This window comes from Phalacrocorax carbo, chromosome 2 (assembly GCF_963921805.1).
Source record: "Phalacrocorax carbo chromosome 2, bPhaCar2.1, whole genome shotgun sequence".
Classification (NCBI taxonomy): Eukaryota; Metazoa; Chordata; class Aves; order Suliformes; family Phalacrocoracidae; genus Phalacrocorax; species Phalacrocorax carbo.
In genome coordinates this window covers 147,608,216-147,629,459 of record NC_087514.1, presented here as the reverse complement: position 1 = coordinate 147,629,459, position 21,244 = coordinate 147,608,216, and the positions used below count along the sequence as shown (strand labels likewise).

Genomic DNA, 21,244 nt, shown 5'->3' with positions numbered 1-21,244 from the left:
ATCACTTGTCCACCATAACTGCAAACTCTTACATCAAAGGTTCCTTGCACACAGTTCCTCATAAGTGCAGATATGGCATAAGGTCCTTTACTGTGTCATTTTCAAAAATGCTGTTGATTTGATTAGTCCCAGACTACCAGCCGGTCCATGTTCCTACTTCTTTCCTCTGCACTGTAAACCATTTTGACCAGATTTATGTAATCTAGTACTATACTGAAAGTGACTTTACGTTTATTTCCAAATAATTGACAAATATCTTGGATAATTGTGTTTAGCATTAATCCCTGCCAAAATGCAGTGTTCACATGCCTGCTCAGTAATGATTTGCTGACAGGCAGGTTCAGAGAAAATTAATTCATATAATGCATGCTTTTTTGGTTGGCGTGGGTGTGAATGTTCTGATCACTTAATTGTTACCTCTGAAGCCTAATTATGGCAAACTAAGTATCATCCCTTTCACTGATTGTTTTGGCAGGCCTACTGAAAGGATTTTAAACTTGCAAGCTGATGTATTTTTTTCAGTTGTTTCAACTAGGTTATATGATGCCTCTCCCTACAAAACTTGCTTCAGATTTTATGGGAAATATTCCACTAAAATACAGTATCATGAGACTTACTTGGAAGAGGCATGCATGTTTCCTTATATGTTTGTTGGAAGGCAAATTAGCTCTCAAATATTGGAGGTTTATTTCTAACCCTTTAGTATTATGGGGATCAGGTATTTTGGGGGAATAGGAAGTTTTGAGAAGGGTAGATACTCAGACAAGAAGGTGAAAGGCATCAAACCCTACAGCTTGTGAGAATTTTTTTTTTAGAGTTGAGGATATATTCATCACTGAGCATGTTTTTAGTCAGTTTGCTCAAAAATAAACTAGCTTCTGGGTCTGAGAACAGCAGACATATCTACCTATTTCCAACTCATGATGCATTCATATAATCCCATTGGCTTTATTATAAGTACAACAATGTATATTTTTTAAAAACGTGAGTGTTTGCCCCATATGTGCATTAATATTGAATAAAGTTTGCTCCATTTTTAAAATATACTGTCAAAACTTTAGTACAACTTCTTTCCAACTTTTGGGGCTATTGTATTCTATCTAGCAGTGTTGCTGTACATGCAGGTGAATATTTCTGTCATGTTTTAAACAAATTTTAATGCTGTAAATGTTTTGGTTGTCTTTCCTAGTTACGTAGGTAAGTGAACAATATTGAAAGAAAAGGAGATCTCAATGCAGTATTTTACTGACTTGCCAGAAAGATGTTTGCTGTCTACCTTTGTGTGTGATCATATTTCTTGCTTATGAATGCATGAGATACCAGTCAGTCTGTCCCTGTTCTTTCTGTGATTTTCCAAGACATCACTGTCTCTTTTGACCATGTTTTCTGTGAATTCTTGTACGTGCTTAAAGCTTAGAAGCCATACAGAGAGAGTGAGCTCCAGCTTGATGTGTCATACTTTTTTTGCAGAAGCCCTGCACTTGGTTTTGTTATGTTTCTTTCTGTATGAAGCAGCCATTTTTTTCTGTGAAAAATTCTCTGAATTCTTCACATTTACATCAACTGGCCGATAAAATCAGTATATACTTTTCTGAAAACTTTAAAATATGGACCTCTGATATTTATTGGGGGAAAAAACAGCACTGTAACATTATGTGGGACTTGATCCAAAATACTGGCTGATTCCTTATCTTCTAAAAATGACAGCTGATATATCTTAAAGCAAATAACCGTTAGCCAGATACTATTAATTCTGCCACTCATAATGTAGTAACAAGGTGGAAGGACTAAAGAGGAAGGTCAAACTATCTGATTATGTGCGAGTAATTAATCAAACTTCAAAACCTGGATCAGGGCACTAAAATGAATAGCCAGTACTAGAATAGTTTTGGATGCCTCTAGAAGGAAACAAAATACTGTACAGGTAAGAGTTAGCTAATTGTTATCTGTTAGTCTAGGGATCCCAGTGATGGGTGGGTTTATATGCTGTTCAAACATAGGGGACAAATTCTATCTCTCTTTTTAACTCGAAGTTGTTAAATACGCTGTCAAATTTAGTCCTCTGGTAAAGAACTTGCTAGTTCTAATGGTGGAAATTACAGAACACTAATATCCTTGCAGTATGCGTTCAGCAAATGATAAAATTTCTTCTGTTACAGAAGGACTAGAACTCTGGGAAAATCATAACTCGTGTAAAATACTGGTCACTACATTAAAGTGGTAGACATAAAACAATTTCCTTAGTGCTTACTATCTTGGATTATCCATTAACTTTCTGCTGTCCCCTATTATTTTTTCTATTTATTAAACTAGGAAAGTTACTACACTGTAACTTGGCAATTAAAATACATAACATTCCCAGAAAATATGCTTTAGGTTGTGGTGGTGGCAGCAACACCAGCTTCCCAGCTGTCTGTCAAGCCATAGTAGATGTAGGGTTCAGCTGTCTAGGCATAGTCTAGTATGTGGAAAACCTGATTCTCTTCAGGGGGAAGCACCAGGTCAGGTCAGAAGTGTCTTTTGGGCTGCCAGTTGAACTACTGATAATGAAAAGATAACATGGAAAGAGAGAGGTTTTCTTCCTAGGTATCTGCTGTGGACTTCTGTTCCAGTGGCTTGTTTTGTTTTCTCTATCTTCACCTGAAAGAACAACAGTGCTTGGCTGCCTTGAGTTGAGGATTCATAGTGTATATCATTATCTCTGAACGTAACTTCTGAACTTACCCTGTCTAAAATCCTTTATGATGTTACCATTAAACCACCTTTATATGCTTTCCTATTCTAAAAAGTGGCTTTCAAAAACTCTGAGGTGAAACTGCTCTCAGTGGGTTATCGGACACCATATGTCAAAGGTGCTGTGACTTAAATTCTGTTTCTTTTTTAATTCAATATGACAGCCGTTGTGGTACGTAAGGGATATGCTGAACTCCTTAATCTTTTTGTATGTGCATGGGAGACAGTAGAGACAGGTTTTTTAATTCTAGTTGAGTGCTTGTTTGAGGGTGGACAGCCATCTTCTCTAGGTGGGATTTCTTGTTCCTTTGATAGTCAGCGAACAGCAGGGTGTATTATCTATATTAGGTCTTCCTCACTCACTTAACTGCCTGAAGAAAGCCTAGACACTGTCTTTGATACTTCATTTTAAAGTGGGGTGCAGTGCCTTCTGGAAATACTGTTACAGAATTAGTTCTAAAACTAAAAGAGCTATTTGCAAGCTAGGCTCTTAATTTTAAAATGGTAGATGCATTCAGGCTTTAATATGCATATTTTGAGAGGGAAAATTAGCAAACAGTAGCTGATGGGTGCAAGATACAAGAAAATCCAACTGTCTCGGTGTGTCTCCACTGTTAAAGAATTCCAAGTGAACACACGCTGTGTGCTTGATTATTTTGCAGGATTGAAATACGGTAGTGGAAATTGTCGTTTAAGGTAACTTCCTAGAATATTTTTGCTGGTATATGTGTTTGCAGTAAATAGCTGGTGAAGCCATTGTTACTTATCCTTGCAAATCTGAACTCTGACTTCAGAAGCTATTAGAAATGGCAACTTCAGAGAAAAGTGAGGTAATGGTTAATACGTGTGATTTGGTTATAAAAATTACTTTTTGAAACAGACAAAAAGAATTTTGCGACAGTATTGTCTTTAGCAACATCTGAACAATGACAGAAGTGCTGATTAACATTTTTGGGCTATCTTTTAGTGTTGTTTTTTGGGGAGTGCATGTAATTTAATTATATTTACTATGCATACCTATAGAAGTATGCTAAAAAAATCCAAATTCAAGCTTTTACTTAATATTTCATTTATTGAGAGTAATTTGACAATTAGAAGCAGTTAGAGATTTTTTGCAAAAAGACGTCTCTGAACAACATATATTTAAAGTTTAAAAGATCATTAGTCTTTCTGTTAAGTTCCTACAGATGTTGAAAGTTCCTGTTCTTTTTGGATTTCTGAAAGGTGCCATGAAACAGTTCTGTCTCCATTTACTGTTTTCTTCAGTATTCAGTTCCTAGGAATTTGTCACGTCCATCGAGTCTTTTCACTGTTCTGTTCCTGCACATATACGGTTAGGAAAAGGAATTCTGCATCAGAGTATGTAGGGAACAGTTCTTCTGTCCTCTTTAGGATGTTTTGTTGGTTTTTTTTTAAGAAAGTTTTAATGAAAAAACAGGTATTTCTTCTCTGGTGCTCAGAAAAGTATTAGAGCATGGTTGCAAAGACAGATAAGCTGATCTAGTGGCCAGCTGCTGCCTGAGAAGCGTGGTTCTCCTTTTCCTCACCCATCACCTTTAAATAACTTGGATTCTTTCTTTTCGTTTGAGTATAAAGGAGTAATTTTCTACTAGATTAGTGAATAGAATTAGTTTGCGAAGTGGTTGGATGATTGTCAGACCACAAAATGTGCACATAAGCACACAGTGGAGAGTGGAAAGATGGAGGTAGACTAGAACTTTCGTCTTTTGGCTGCAGCCAGCCATTAGATCAGCTCTTTCAGTTTAGTAGCATCCTTATAGGAGCATCCAGTTATTTTTAAAACAATGAGGAAAACCCAAGAGAGTCCCACTTGGCGTACCTGAGGTTTCTGGATGCTTTCTGAGTGTTCAAGCTTCTTTTCCTGATCCTCATCTTCTTGTCTTCCCTAAAGTTCTGGCAATTTTCAATCAATCTTACATCTTTCTTTTGTGATTATCTTGTATAGCAGATATGTTTTCAGTTGCTGGGGTTTAGGTGGTGGTTGTCCCTCCTTCCTGTCCCCTAAGTTTGCTGCTCTCATTTAATACCATTTGAAGGACAGAGAGAGCCCAAAACAGTGCTCAGTTTGAGAAATGAGATTCAACATTTAAATCTTCCTAAATGTGTAAGTGCTAGAACGGAGCTATTTGTAGCTACAGAAATCTGATAACAGAGAAGCTATCTATTGACTCAGAAGCTTTTACTCAGCACAGCTGACCATAAAGCAACACAAAATTGTCTAAAACTCACCTTTCTACCTCTGCCAGTCTCTCTGAAGCCAGCTGGACTCTCAAAACCTTTTAACAGCTCCCTGTGCTTTTGCCTGTACTAATCTTAATTGCCAGGTGGTATAGCAGTGCTGTGTTTTTGAGGGGCTCCTCATTTGGCCCTTTTAAGGCATAGTTCAGATAGAAGAGGGGCTAAGTGCGTGCATTATTAGTAGCATTACTTTTTCTTCTTTTTTACTTTTGTATAGAGGAGAAGAAGCCTAAAGTCAAGAAACCAAAATCAGAATTCCCTGTGTACACGGTTCTGGAGTCAAGCGCGTATATACCGACATATGATCATGGAGCTTCTATTGAAGAGATTGAAGAACAGATGGATGATTGGTTGGGAGGCAGGAACAGAACACAAAAAAAGAAGGTAGGTTCAAAATCTTTTATGTTGTTACGTATTTTAAATCTTGATTCATTTGCTTGCCTCTTAAGAAAATGGAATAATGTACATATACCACCACAATAGTAATGTACTGTTGAAGTCTAGAGAAGTATTAATTGTCAGGCAGAGACATAATGGAAAAGATTATATTGATGTTCAATGTAATTTATGTAATGGTACTGGAAACGTTGTTACAAGAGGATGTAGTTGACGAAAATATCTGAAAGCTCTCTATGGTTTTTAATATAAATACTATTCTTGCTCACTAGAAATTAGTAGAATGTAATGCTGTCAAGTTACATGAGGCTTGGTTCTTTCTCCTAATTGCAGTTGATAGCATTTTGCTTGCAAGAATAGATTCTTCTCTATTAAAAAAAAGGCAAAGGGAAAAGAAAGAAGAAACCTTTGCTTCTTAATATCCAGGTGTAGTATATTTTGATTATGGAACTGCTTATATACTTTGTACATTTTATCTGACTTAACGGAAAAGTCCTAACAATTCAATTTAGACCTACTGGTATGGTTCTTGCTACTTGGAAATAAGGGTTCTTAGTGGCAGTTAATGTAATTATCTTCTGGTAAATTTTATTAAAGCATACTGGCTTGAAAACGTATAGTTTTCGACTTAGAACTGAGATACACAGGTGACAGAAGAAATGTTATAAATTGGTCTCCTGACTTGAAAATCTGCCTTGCCTAGAAGACTGAGATGAGAACAAGTGTGTTCAGAGTGGACTTAGGCATCAAAATAGTGAAAGAAGTTCCTGCTGTCACTTGTTTGATTCCCCTGTGCTGCAGATCTGCTTAAAAAAAAGACTCCCTCCCATTTTTAGCCAGACCTAAATTTTTACTAAAATAATTTCAATTTTGCATAGCCTGTTTAATCATCTACCACTGTTGGATCCCTAAGCATCATGACTTCCCAGTTCCCACTTCTCTCTTGCTGTTACTTTTATCCTTCTGTATTATTTAGTTTATCTGCATTATGTTTACTTTTATATTTCTGTAACAAATCTGTTCTGCAAATGTGCTGAGCTTTTGACTTCTGTGTAAGGGATTGACACTCCAAACCCTTAAATGCTGGAGCTCATTTTCATGCACTTAGAAGAAGTAAGACCTCAGATATTTAATTCTATAGATGAGTAGCCTGGGAGTTAAGAGCGTATGTACAGTCATTGCTTTGTTTACCTTAACTCAGAAGCGCCCGTGGATTGGATTCCTGTTAGTTGCATCTCTGTGAATCAGCTTTGCTTACCAGGCTGTGTGGGCAAATGATTAGAGGAAAAAAGGTGTGTGTTTGTTTACAGTACCTTAGGTTGGTTACATGCTTGACTATCTGGATCCCCAGATTCACCTTCCCATCTGATGGGAATTGAGTCTTTCTTTGGATTTCCATGAAGATGAAGGAATTGAATAAGACTGGGCCTATTACATCTATAACTTTTCACCTGCTATACATGGTATATAGAACTTGTGTCTTTAGAGTCACTGCTAAGAGAATAAGTTCTTAGTTCTACATCCTTTCAGAAACAAAAGTCACAGAAATTAAAATGTATCAAAGAACTGTTATGAAAAGGTAACTAACTTGTTTTTCTATGCTTACACCTAGAGGTTCAGGGTTGCATCTCATAATTTTGATCCATGAGTTTATTTTTTGAATTATATTCTGTTATAAATGGGGCTAACATTTTAGGGACAAGCAGGCAATTTGCAGGTATACTGTCTGGGTGAAGTGTTTGACCTGAACAAGCTGTGATTAGGTGTGCTTCCTTTCCTTGACAGCTAATATGTTACTGCAATACAACATCAACATTTAATACGGTAGTGGAGAGAAACAGATTAATAAACTGTACAAAGAAATGGAGAATAAATGTAACTGGCTCTAGTAGCTTGGAGGATCCATTTGTATGTCAATGTGAGAATGTCTGTGTCATATGATTTGTAATAAGCTCATTGGGAAGACGGTTGTACCATGAGTGAATTGCTCCTATCATTTGACATATTTCCTGTTTTAGAAAGATGTATTTTCCTCCACTATGCATCATAGATGTGAACTAGGACAGCATCTCTCTTCTGCTTCTTGCACGGACATGCAAGTGGTGTGTAACATTCATCTCTCAGTTCTGCTTTTCTTAGGAAAATGTTACACTCTAAACCATTTTGCCATCAGACTTTTTCTTGGGATTGTCATGCCTCACTCATGGGAAAGCTTGTTAGCTTTTTTTCTTTTCTTTCACGATAGCTCAGGGATGTGGACTATGTACAGTCAACCAGGCTCAAGAGCAGTTATCCATGTGGAAAGATCGAAGTAGCTTCATAAAATATTATTTTACTGTGTCATCCATCCAGAAATAAGGAAGTGGAGTTGCTGTCCCCGGTGTCAGTATCCCAAGTGTACATGATTACAATTCATTTCACATTGTTTGTGAACTGCTTTGCACCACTGACATTTGTACTTTGGGAGGTGCCTGTAATCCATGGACTACTGTTTTGGAAGTGCTGTACCGTGCAGAGTGCCCAGTTTGATTAAAAACTTAATTATGTTCAGTTGTTAGGTTGAAGTCAGTCCCTGTGATTTTTTTTTTTTTCCTTTTTTTAACTATGTGATAATATTTGAATGCTTAGGTTCCTTCCATTTTTGGCTGAGTTTCTTTCAGTTTGGAAGAGTACATTTGTGCTCTTTGGAAGAGTGAATCTGGAAGTCTAATGTTATGAATTTAGATGCATCGAAGCTGTATAAGAGAAAAATTGAGATTTTTATTGTTCCATCTGCAACAGGAATCTGTATATTTTTCTGACAGATATTAGTCTAGGAAGTAATCATCATAGACTAGATAGCCCTGTAAAGTAGATTTGCCAACATGGAGAATCACAGAATCACAGGTTGGAAGGGACCTCAGGGGTCATCTAGAAGATAATGGCTTTCAGAAGTATCTGACTCACCATTGCATAAGAGCTCTGTATTTTATTTGTAGAGCAAGAGTGTGGCTTTGGCACTGCAGGAAAATAAAATGACAATTTTCTTCATAAAGTCAATATTACTAATTATTGACAACTGGAAATTGTATTTGTAAAGAAAAAAACGATATTTGTGTTTCTGTTAAAGGTTTGGTGGATTTAAAATTGGTGGTTTCAGGGGGCAGTGTCCTGGGCTTTCAAAAAAAAAAATAAAAACAACCAACAACCCACAATAACAAAAAAACACCGCTTTTTTTTGCTAGCCTAGAAAGACATGAGTTTACACTCAGGAAAAAAAGGAGAATCTACCACTTTTGGAGGAGGGGCAAGTAACACGAGTACAGAGACCTCATTAGGTCTTGCAGGGAGAAAATCAGGCAAGCAAAAGCGCAGCTAGAGCTCAACCTGGCCACTGCTGTAAGGGATAACAAAAATTGTTTTTACAAATGTGTTAACAACAAAAAGAGAATCAAAGAGAATGTCCATCCACTATTGGATGCAGAGGGGAACATTGCAACTGAGGATGAGGAAAAGGCTGAAATACTAAATGCCTTCTTTGCCACAGTCTTTAACAGTCCGGCCAGTTATCCCCAGGGTATTCAGCCCCTGGAGCTGGAAGGCAGGGATGGATCTCAGAATAAACCCCCCATAATCCAGGAGGAAGCAGTTTATGACCTGCTGCTCCACCTGGACACTCACAAGTCTATGGGGCCAGATGGGATCCACCCGAGGGTACTGAGGGAGCTGGCAGAGGAGCTCACCAAGCCACTTTCCATCATTTATCAGCAGTCCTGGTTACCAGGGGAGGACCCAGAAGGCTGGAGGCTTGCCCATGTGACGCCATCTACAAGAAGAGCCAGAAGGAGGATCCAGGGAACTACAGGCCTGTCAGCCTGACCTCAGTACCAGGGAAGGTTATGGAGCAGCTCATCCTGAGTGAGCTCACCAGCATGTGCAGGACAGCCAGGGGATCCAGCCTGGCCTGCATGGGTTCCTGAAAGGCAGGTCCTGCTTGACCAACCTGATCTCCTTCTATGACAGGGTGACCCACCTAGTGGATGAGGGAAAGACTGTGGATGTTTCCTACCTGGACTTTAGCAAAGCCTTTGACACTGTCTCCCACAGCATCCTCCTAGAGAAGGCTTGGACGGGTATACTCTTCGCTGGGGGAGCAGGTCTTATGAGGAGCAGCTGAGGGAACCAGGGTTGTTTAGTCTGGAGAAGAGGAGGCTGAGGGGAGACCTTATCGCTCTCTACAACTACCTGAAAGGAGGTTGTAGTGAGGTGGGTGTTGGTATCTTCTCCCAGGTCACTAGTGGTAGGATGAGAGGGAACAGCTTCAAGCTGTGTCAGGGGAGGTTTAGATTGGGTATTAGGAAAAACTTGTTCACTGAAAGAGTGGTCAGGCATTGGAACAGGCTGCCCAGAGAGGTGATAGAGTCACCACCCCTGGAGGTATTTAAAAGACGTGTAGATGTGGCACTTCAGGGCATGATTTAGGAGTCATGGTGGTGCTGGGTTGATGGTTGGACTTGATGATTGTAGAGATCATCTGCATCAGTAATGATTCTATGATTCTATGAGTTTTTGCTGATTTTTTCAATATGTCTGATAGGTTAGGAGGTATAGGAATAAAATGCAACTTGACAGAAGTGGAGCTGTTGGGTATTGTAACTGAATAGAAGAAGATGATAAATGTTGTAAAGAATAGGTTAAGAGGAATTGGGCGGAGAGGCTGGAATTAAGATTAATTATAATCTGGGGATAGCTTTGGAATAAAACTAATAATTTGCTTCAGTGTTTAGTGAATATTATCTTGAAAGTAAAGGCTAATGGTAATTCTTGTTTCCAAGCAATTTTCATCTCTAAAGGGGACGTAAAGTTCTAAACTCAAGGTCAGAAGACACTGTTAGGCTAGTTCTCACCCCAGAATTCATTTAAAGTATTATCCTTACTGAAGAGCAGATGTTGTCCTTTTTAAAAAGGAAAAAATACGTGCCTTTGTCACCCTACTAGGTGACTTAACTGTCAGTTCAAAACGAAATAACAGCAGTGTAAAAATGCATGGAAAATAATACGAAATGCAGTTTGGAGAACAGTGTGGTTGGGATTGGCTCACTAATTGTTGTTGATAGTTGCTTAGAAACTTCTGGGGTTTTTCTGTCTGGTGCCTGAGTATGATATAGAAGCTATTGATGTACTGTTGATTACTGTTTCCATAGGGTTTAAGTATTGAAGTGGATAAGGAACAGGCTATAGAGAAGAAAACAGCTCCCTTCTTAGGCAAGGTAAAATGATCTACCAAGGGATGTAGAAGGAGGAGTGTTTTTTCTCATTTTTTTTCACACAGTTGTATAGCTGGCTGAAATGTGCTTATAGCGTGGTAAAGTTATTCTTCTGACTTAGTCTGTAAAACACAATAAGTTTATGTCCATTAGGGCATTGTCTTGCTATGTTGTTACTCTCTGCTTAGAACTGAATATTAAAGAAAGCGAGCTATTGGGAGATATTCAGAGGATATTCAGTATTACAGAACTGAGAGGTAATTTTTCTGCGTTTCTCTGTAGCAGTGATCCATCCACCGTAAGGACTTTTTGTGTAGCTTTTGATCATTGCACTTTTCAGAAAGAAAGAAAAATTAACAGGAAGACTAGATCAGCAATAAAAAGAAATTTAGAAAGTCATATTTATAAGGAAAGGTTAAATAGATGGACTTTTAGACCAGAAGAGGAGAAGAAATATTGAATTTAATTTGCAGTGAGGATGTTTAAATTCAGATTTGGGAACACATGTAGGGGGAGATGCATAACTAGAGCATGTTACCTAGACCATTTATGAAATCTTTCTTTGACCATTTATCCTGTTCTTACACTCCTTCTGTTGAAAATAGTGTGCGCAGACTCAATTGTATTTGAGAGCATGGAAGTGAAGTAATGAGGCTCTTGAGGGTTTTTTTCTATGTAAGAAATCATACATTTATCTCACACTAAACTGCATATTAATGTAGCACTGTTTACAGTATTCACACAAACTGTATATGACTATGAAGCTGAGAGGAATTACTAAAAGCTTATTCTCATACTGATAACAAAGCTCTTCAAAGCAAGTACTGAAAAAGTTTATTTCTAATATTATTTTTGTTTTGTCACTGAATGTTTGTACTCCCAGATCAGATCTTATTTCAGGTTGCTGAGAGGAGATAAGTAGCTTAATTTACTTAAGCTTCTGATTTTTTTAAATTTTTATTTTTACCTTTATCTGTCACAGAAAATTGACTGGAAAAAGTGTATGCTTGTTAGGAATTCTGGGAAATTTAGAGGGAATGTTACCATGGGCGTCCTTCTGGGTTTTGTGGCCTGCATATGTTGTTAAGTTACTGTTGCATTACTTTGTAGCCGTTTAACCCTTTACTTTCTGTTGGCAACCTGTTTTGTGGAGCTGGAAGAAAAAAGAGCAACTTAGTAGAGGGCGTGTTTTGTTACATCTGATCTCGTTCTGTCCTTTCTGCAAATGTTCATGCAAGAATATATGTATTTACCATTTCTGGAATTATTCTACTGATGAATCATTGCCAAGTAATTTCTCTCCCAGTGGGATTTCTCTCATATTCTTTGTTCTGATTTGATTTTATGTGATTTGTAATACACATTGGTTTTTTGAGAGTTCATTGTGTATGCGAATAATGTTGTTGTTGCATGAAAATCTTGGCCTTTGAGAAATCAGTGGGAGATTTATCATTGTCTTCATTGGCACCAGGATTATAGTTCCTTTTGGTTTACAGACTGCTCATCATCTTCCACTGGAATCTCCTCTTCATTCCATATCATTATTTGACTCATTCGTCTCTGAAGATAGAGTTCCAAGTTCTACCTCAATGAGGGGTGAATACTTTTGACCTTTTGATATTTGCTTGCTCTGTAAAGGGAAGATAAAGGTGGAGAAAGACAGTGCCTGATCCCTTCCAGCTGGACCAGATGTATGGATAAAAAATCATGTTTCTCATTATTTTTGTTTTTCATGTTATCCTGCGGCACTTCTTGGCATTTGGGTGTGTTTGATATTGCAGGAGCACCTGGCTTGATTTTACTAAAGCAGGAGTAGTAAAAACTATTTTTGTGCACAGAGCTGGGGTAGCTTAGGTAATGTGGATCTCCTGCATGTGCTACACTTTACTTTTTACCCTTAAATTAGAATTATTAAAAATACTGTGAAACAAAAATATACATAAGCATTGTTTTTACACAATATATTGGTAGATGCTGGAAATATAATAGTTATGATTTTTAACAGTTGTTGAACTGTAGGCTGTGGTCATCTTGTACTGAGGTCTTTTCTGGGTAAAATGCAGTTTTGTATTTTTATTTTTCTCACCCTGGGCCATCAAAGCACTGTGTTTTCATAGATAGGGTATTGATAACCAAGTGAGCTTTTTAATCATGAAGGTTTTATTTGAAAGCTGGGTGTGGAGCAACAATATAAAATAATTTTAAATGTACAAAGGAGATCCCTCTGCTTTATAACATTGAAAGACAAAATGCTATACAAAAGCTAAATTATTATTTTGTTAGTTTAAAAAGTATAGTTTTGACAATTAAATCTTAGTCATCTTATAATCTTGCACATTTCATAATTGCCAGCTAGCCTGCCACCTGCTCTCTTCTGCCTTGAATCTTCCCACATCTGTGTTGCTTTGAAATCTGAGTATGCTTTTTCTTTAGTAGCAAATAACATGGTGCTTGTTCTAATCAGATGTCATATGATGGATTACCTGAATACAGTTTCCAGGCTTTTAAAAAATGTTAATTCCTTAAGCAAGCAGTTTGTATCTTAGCAGGATTAAGGTGCTGTGTAAACCAGATGTTTTAATAAATTGGTCTTCAAGGGGAAGGGTTATTCTGTTTTGGTGTGCACCTGAGGTCATCTGTTTTTGAAATAACTTAATTTTCTTTTTCTAAGCAATGAAACAAATATGGTATCTGAAAAGTGTGTCTGTATTCTAAATCTCTTCTGTTCCTGGGAAAAGTACAAGTAAGCAGCTAGCAGTCAGAGGTTCCCCGTGGTGTCCTGCTAGTGTGCCTCAACCCTGACCCAGAGGGATTGCTGTAGGTCAAGAAAGTAAATCACTCTGTGTGCCCATTGAATTTAAGGCTCTATATTGAGACTGCCAGCAACCATACCTGTTAGTGTCAGTTATGAAGCCATTCACTAGGAGCTAGTCTAAGCTCATAATACATTTTAACTGGAGTTCCAAACTCTCATCAAATGGTGATGACTTTGAGTCACTATTGATCTGGGCCATATTGAATTTAGTAACCTCGAGGTGAAAATCTCAGTATTCTATTACCAAACTCTTAAGCAATGTATTGTCACTAAAAAGATACTTCATTTAAAAAAAAACACCCAAAAATCTGCATTGGAGTGGTACTGAAAGTGTTAAGTCAGAAGACTCCAGGCTTTCCTGTGGTTTATTATGCTATGTGTCACCGCAAATGTTGCAAACTCAACCTGAGTAGAATATTGGGTTTTGCATTTTAAAATAACTCTACAGTTTGTGTCCTATAGGTAAATACGATAACTGTAGGAGTTATATTAGAGTTATTAGTGTTAATAAAAAAGTTACTCTTGTCCCATACACATGCTTTAAAAAAAAAAAAAGGTGTTTAATTCTACCTGTATAATGTACTTAGGCTCCTGCCTGAGGTCAGTGAACAGGTACAGAACAATGTATACATGTTTCTTGTGTGCAGCAGAATTACGTTGATAAAATATTGATGACAACAGCAGGGACAGTGTGCAGAAGGCACCCTTTTGTTACATACTGTGCTTGTGAAGTAGGGAACAGGACTTGATTTACCAAAACAGTGGGTGGGCACCTTGGTTATTCTAAAATGTTTGTGTAATTTTTTTTGTCCCATACATACATATTAGTGATTCTCTTCCTCTTTCTCTTCCTCTTTGGTAGCCATCAAGTCAGTCAGCCTAATGAACAAGAGAAAAACAGAAAAAACTTTGAATTTTTCAAGTGTCATACTTAACAGCTGATGTTTTTATTGGTTTTATTGCTAATCTTTTTGTTTCTTTATGTGACTGTTGAAAAAGAGTGGTCTATTTCTAGCAAATTAATGTATTTAGCATATTTCTAGTGAATTGGTGTCTTTTTAATTTTGTTTAGAAACAATAGATTTATGTGCTCTTTGAATCATCTTTTCTTAAATGCAGGCAATAACCTTCTTTTCAGGCTTGTCTTAAATATTTAAGCCTCTATGGACTTTACTTTGGACTTGAATAGCTTTAAGGAGAGAATAAATGTGAAATTTTTTAAAATTATTTTTAATTATTGAGTTTTCCTTGGAGAGGATGACCCACATCTTTAAATATAGAATAAGACTTCTCTGCTTTTGAGCTGTGAATATCAAATCATTAGGGTCAGAAATCTAATTTCATCTGCAGTATTAAACATGCAGTGCTTTTAATCCTCAGCTTTTCTTAAGGAAGAATAAAGTTGTAGGATGATGATGATATATTCTTTGACTAGTATCTCAGGCTGGTGTTTTCAGTGTTATGGCAGTTATACATCAAAGAACAAATTGTATTTGCAAATACAAAGTGAAGAAAATAAATTCTCCTAGAGATAGATTCAGAGAAAATAGTTGTTATGACTGGGACAAATGCCAGAAGTAGTAAGCTCTGAACCAAGAGTTACGGAGTTTTGCCTAAAATAGGTCAGGAATATATAAAGACTGTGAATAAACACTAACTGAACAACTGCTATGTAAGAATGTGGAATTTATGTATTTCCTTTTCTGCCTCTTTCTCTTTGACCTATTAGGTTGGATAGGTTAAAGCACAAACACTTTCTTTCTTTATTCTTGTATTTATAGCAAATAAGGGTGTGTTTACAGAATATGTAATTCAATAATATTCTGCTTTCAAAAGTGCCATGCTCAGGCTGGCTAGAACTAGTTTGGGTGGAGAGGTTGTATAATCTATGCAAGCAGGAAAGTCATGCTATGAGTCTTTAAGGAGACTATTTTAAAAGCATCTAAATGATACAGAGAAATTATTTGATATGACAGCCAGGGAAAAAGTTTTTTGGAAACAGTATGTTTCACAGCAGAACCAAAATTCAGTCTCGATTGCAAAGGAAACAAACAGCCAAAATACATATTTCTCTAAGGACGTACTTCCTAAAGATAGTAACAATATGTTATATGAACACTTAAACGCTAGTTAAAAAAAAAAATCAGCTGTGCATATGTATTGAATTAAGGCCATACAGTTGACATTTGCCTGATGTTTCCTGATCTTGAGTTTTAAACTTTCTGTCTAATTAAATATAGTAGCATAGGTTCTTGTCTTGTACAGACAAGAATAATAATACACTGATTTCAACACCGTACTATAGATGCTGTGGTGTCAAATTCTAGCTTTCAGTAGTTTTTCAGCTGAATCTGTATTCCAGAAGAAGTGATTGATGTGACTTGCTGACATAGTTCAGTCTGACTGGTTTTACATGTGTGTTTTCCGTTTGTAGTCCTTGAGGTTTTGAGTCTGTCAGTTTAAAACTACCCAAGAGCTCAAGGTAATTGTGCAAAGTGTTAATCTGTGTGGACAAACACACAGGGTTTTTAAAACGCAGCTCTGTTTCTGCACCGGGCAGCACTATAACCTCTGTTTACACACCTGCCTGGGTCCAAACTAGGGCTATATAACTTCTGTTCTATTAGTTTTTGTAACTCAGGTTGGACTTCTTTATTTACCTCAGGTCTTGAGCCCTGTTTCATTTCTGAGATTGACATGACAGTTGCCTATCACAGAAAGACATGGTAGTTGACATAAGAGAAACATCGTACCTGTGAGGAGAAACAGTAACTCAATCTTTCCCAGTCAACCACTGAAATTCTGACTGTTTTCATTGGGAGTGTCTCTTCTGTCCTGAAGCTGATATCCATTTTACATAAGTTTGCAAGAAGCTGTGTAGTGCCTTTGTAAATATTAGTCTTCATTGCACCATTTTTGTCTTCGTCTTGGCCTGGGAGAGATGTAGAAAAAGATACAATGGGACTGCTCCGATTTAGCCTGGTTGGGGTTAGGGGGTGGTGGAAATACTGAATTTTTTTTATTTCTTTTTTTTAGCTTGATAGTGCTCCCTCCCTGTCACCACCCAAAACAAAGTCACTCCTGTCTCAGCTATGACAGGAAGAGTGGAGAAGCAGAAGGAAGAGACTGTAGTTGCACATATAAGGGGTAGAAGCTGGAGGAAGACGAGAAAGCTGTGACCTTGCCCAACTTGCTCTTGCCTATCTGACAGAGGGAGAGAGAGCAGTCCAGCATTGACACAGTGTATCATCTGAATTTGGCCAATAAATGAGAGGCAAGGATGGTAAATATCCCTGAAATGGGATTTTCACAGGATCCACAGCTTAGGGATCAGAAAGAATTTGCAGTTTATGGCACCGGCTTCTGTAGTGCAATTCACTGCTGCACTTTTCAGCTTTTTAACATCAATTTGAAAAGTGCAGACTGTTGCAAAATAGTTACTTTTCTTGGTACAAGTTTAGCCATCTTTAAATTGGAGAATGAAGTTAGCTTCAAATAAATCTAGTTTTAGTTTATAATGTAAATAAATATTGATGTTTCTATATCGTATTTTCCAGACAAACCAGTTAAAATCTCGTTAGATTCATCGTCTTACCTTCTTTCACAATGCACAGTGCTGCTGTTTTCCTTTTCCTCCTGAGGCCATGACTATAGTAGGGTTTGGTCAAATTTATTTATAGAAATTGCCCAGAAACTATAATCTAGGATAAACTCCAGCAACTAAAAATAAATGAGAGATATGTTTGGCTTTTGTTTTCCCAGTAAAGATAAATATGTGATCCTGCCTTGCCAAGGAGTGGTTTAATACTACTGACATAAGCATTTTGCCATTTAGGAATTTTCAGAGAATCTCAATCTAGTTATTAGCTGTTTTCTGTATAGTTTTTGACAGGCAGGACGCAGTCTTGCAAGGATCACCTTTAGTCTTCAGAGCTTCAGTTCAGTACACTTGAACATGCAATTGCATTCCATCTAAATGAATAGGAGTTGTGTCCATATTTGAAGTTAAGTACACTTTGATTTGGGATGCAAATTGTTTGGCCTGAACCATTCTTTATAAAATGCTACTGGATAAAATATTACTTACCCAAACCTGCAAAAGAGGAGAGCACTCTTAGTGGTGGCACAACATGAGAAATGGTACCTTCCAGTTGAGATTTGTTTGTCATATTGGTGATGGCACTTCCGGTAATTTCCAAAAGGCAGAATTTCTTAAATACAGTGACTATCCTTGAGATGCAGATTGTGAAGGAGAAGAGGTTCTCACATTGTTTGCAGTTGAGTGCTATGGAAAAAAATCTGTGTTTTGCTGCAGCCCTTGGACTTTCACAAAGTAAGCGTGCATTTCCTTACAAAAGTAGCAGGTCTGATGTGTTGTATAGCATCAGATTTTTTTACATAGATGTCTTTAGGGAACATCAGCATTCTTACCATCCAAAGTTCTCCTAGTGGTGTTCTCTTTTTATCATGAGATAAACTGTGTGCCTGGATTCATTGTTTTGTTAAAACACACATACTTGAACATAGAAGACATAATACTTCCATTTTTACTATTTACTAGGTGATACTTGTAATTCACATTGGAAATCTGATTTGGAACAGCTCTGTAAAGAAAGTAATGTCAACAGGGAATCTAGGTACTAAGTTAGTAACTTCTAGTGCGTGTGTGTGTTTGGGTTTTTTAACTGTGCTGGTCTTGAGTAGATATCTACCAGTATCAGCAATATTTTGCTGCCTTAGGCTTTTTCTTTATTGTCCTTGTTTGGAAGACTTTCCCAGTAATGAGAGAGTAAGCATGGGAGGAATGAGACTGACATTAATGGTACATTTTCAAATAGGCCACAAATTATGGGAAGGAAAAGCTGTGCGTTTGAGAAAAGTGAAGGCCAGCTTTGATTTTTAATTAGCCCAGACTTTGTGGTTATGGTTGGAAATTTGACAGACTGTTTCAATGTTTATATGCTAAGCAGTTTAAGTAGTGTCGTCCCTATTTCAATTACACATATACTATTTAATGACAATTAGTGATTTTTATATTTGGGGTTCTTTTGGAAGTGCAGTTGCTTGATGTTGCCATCACAGATCTGTGTCTTAGGAATCCGTGAAAGCTTCTCAGAATTTTTGTTCTTTTGCCTCCCAATGTTACTACATGACAACTTGCACTGTTGGAAAACAGAACTGAAAATTTAGTTTAGTATGGAACGTGTTCATTGTATTTTCCACGTAGCCCATTCAGGGTCCTAAATGCATATTGGTTTTGATCGGTATAGATTTATTAGGGTTTTTTTTCTTTTCTTACCCCCTTTCCCTTCCCCCTGCCCAAAATTCGCAGCTGCCTTGAGCCATGTCAAAATATGTTAGGTTGCAGGCTAAATACCATTCTCTATTTTTGTTCTCTGTCAAAGAGAATTGAAATGTATACTGAAATAAAATGTCTAAATTTTGGTATCCTCATTAGCAGAATTTTATCATCGGTGGACATCTTGTCCATTTGGAGAAGGGTGCTGGATTTTTCTTTTGGGTTTTAACATACTGATAGACCTAACTTGCTGAGCCATACTTAGTATAGAAGAAATCTTTGAATATCACTGGTGGACATAACTGCTCTGTAATTGTGCAGTATGTTTGTGCCTTTTGGGGATGCAAAGTACCTCATGCATTCAAATTAAAAATGAAGAGACCAGAATATCCAGGCTGTTTTGGGGAATGCCTGATTACTGGCAGAGCAAGGTGCATTGCCAGTGAAATAATCTTAGTTGCACTTGATGTAGGATGAAGAATGTTAGTCAGACATTCACCGTGGTGTTGAAATAATTCTGATGGGCACAGCTGAAACTGTATTATGAAGGAAGCCAAGGGACAACAAAACAAAAACTGATTTTGAATAAACTATTTAAGGTGAATAAAGGTAGGAGAAACAGATTGCCAGCAATAGACCAAGGTAAAAAATAATCCAAAAGTTATTGAGATAGAGATCTTATGATCAAGTGTGCTAGGAAGCAAGACAGAAAAGCTGGATAGAAGACAGAAGAGAACAGCACTGCGGAGCAGTCAGCAGGATGAGCGGTGTTGGTAGTATTGTTCGTTACAACACAGTCTGCGAGATTCAGGATGGTTTAGTGTACCAAATGGTTTTTAATACCATATGTTAATGTTTTCAAAATACCCATAACTTGCCCTGTTATACTGAAGTGGATTAAAGCAGAGTATACAGCCCAGTGCTGTTAAGTATTTGACACTTGCTCAGTCTGCTTAGTATTTCATGAGACAAATAATAAGCTTGCAAGGAAAGCCACTTCTTACTAATAAAGATAATCATATGCTTTAATGTGTCTGCATGCCTTTGGGCTCATCTTCTCTAGCGAATTTAACAGCATGGCCAAAGATTTTTTAATGTATCAAGTAATTATGAAAAAAGTTGCCACCTGCAGTCTGAGGACTTACTATCCTGTGCAATTATTTACTCAAGTTTGAATTTTACACAATTCTTTTCATTGACCTGTGTACTCTAGAAGATTTGCAATTTCATGTTCTCTATCAAATGGTAATACTATTCAAACTGCATTTAAAAACTCCAAATAGGGTGGTGTTTTGAGAGAGAGTTAAACAAAAAAATTATTCCGTTTCTTTGGGAATTTGTCTCCATGTTAATGTATCACAGGCCAAACCTAATTACCTGTTCAACCTATAGTTTATTTGATCTGCATGCCTGAGTGTCCTACAATCAAATTTACTGAAGAGCTTCTCACTTTTTTCTGCATTAAAACAATTGCCTAGAAGCAGCTAACAATTAAAAAATAAATGAGTTAACACTTTCTGCTAAATGCTACCATTTAAGGTATAATATGCAATTAAAAACTACATTTTAATTTCTGTTCAATTACATTGACTTAAGTAGTAATTTTAATGTTATATTTATGAACCATTTAATCATGACATTTTTCCTCTGGCTTGCGTAATGGAAAAAGAGATTTGATTCTGAGAATGCACCAGGAAATAACTTTTTTCCCCCCATGGTTTTCTGTAATGACAAACAGAAAAAGACAAAATTAGTTGGGCTTTGTGTAAATTCAAGAGAACAATTTCATTTCAAAAGCCATAAAAATATGTCGTCATTTGAATTACTTTTCATGTTTTTGAAATCTATCTACTTCATAGGAGGAATATTCAGATTGCTTTATGGCAATGTAGGTAGGTATTTGAAACATCCCTGCATGTATTTGGGCATGTTAACAGCTATAGGTTAAAGAAAGCTTTGTATTAAGTCCAAAATCAAAGCCTGGTACAACTTGAAGTGTGAAAACATCAATTGTAGAGCAGCAGCCTTTTTCAGGTGGTATTGCTAGAGACAGATGCTTTATTACTTTTTGGCTTTAGCTCCTTTTTTAAAGAAGTAAATTGTATTTGAGTTGATGCATTGCAAATAACTAGTTAACATATTTTTATGTTAATACTAGAGGGAACTTGCTATGGAACAAGATCCGTATTAGAATGGATTAGGGTTTTCTCTCCCCCTCTGAATCCAACTCCCTCCAGGTCCTTTTAGCGTGCTGAAAATCACTGTTTGAAGCATTCTCTAACTTCCAGCCTAAACTTACAGTGAATTAACACCTGAGTGCTCACGTCCCACTTCTGTGATGTGTTAGTCTGTTATGTTTGTGTAACTGCGTTTGGGGTGTGAACAGGATCAGAAAACCATTCCAGATTAAACAAAACAAAACCTGCATGTTAGGGGTTTCTTTTATTTTCTAAAGCTGGATCTCTGTGTTTCTGGACAGATGTTATTTTATCCTTT

At 37.1% G+C, this 21,244-nt stretch overlaps 1 protein-coding gene across 1 annotated transcript in view; it reads left to right on the top strand.

The window, feature by feature from the left end:
* DNAJC1 (DnaJ heat shock protein family (Hsp40) member C1) overlaps window positions 1-21,244 on the top strand; it is a 109,570-nt gene that overhangs the window by 60,480 nt on the left and 27,846 nt on the right. Inside the window, exon 8 of the mRNA XM_064444780.1 lies at window positions 5,210-5,376. Within this exon, the coding sequence (XP_064300850.1) occupies window positions 5,210-5,376 (167 nt within the window). The remainder of the gene's footprint in view (window positions 1-5,209; window positions 5,377-21,244) is intronic.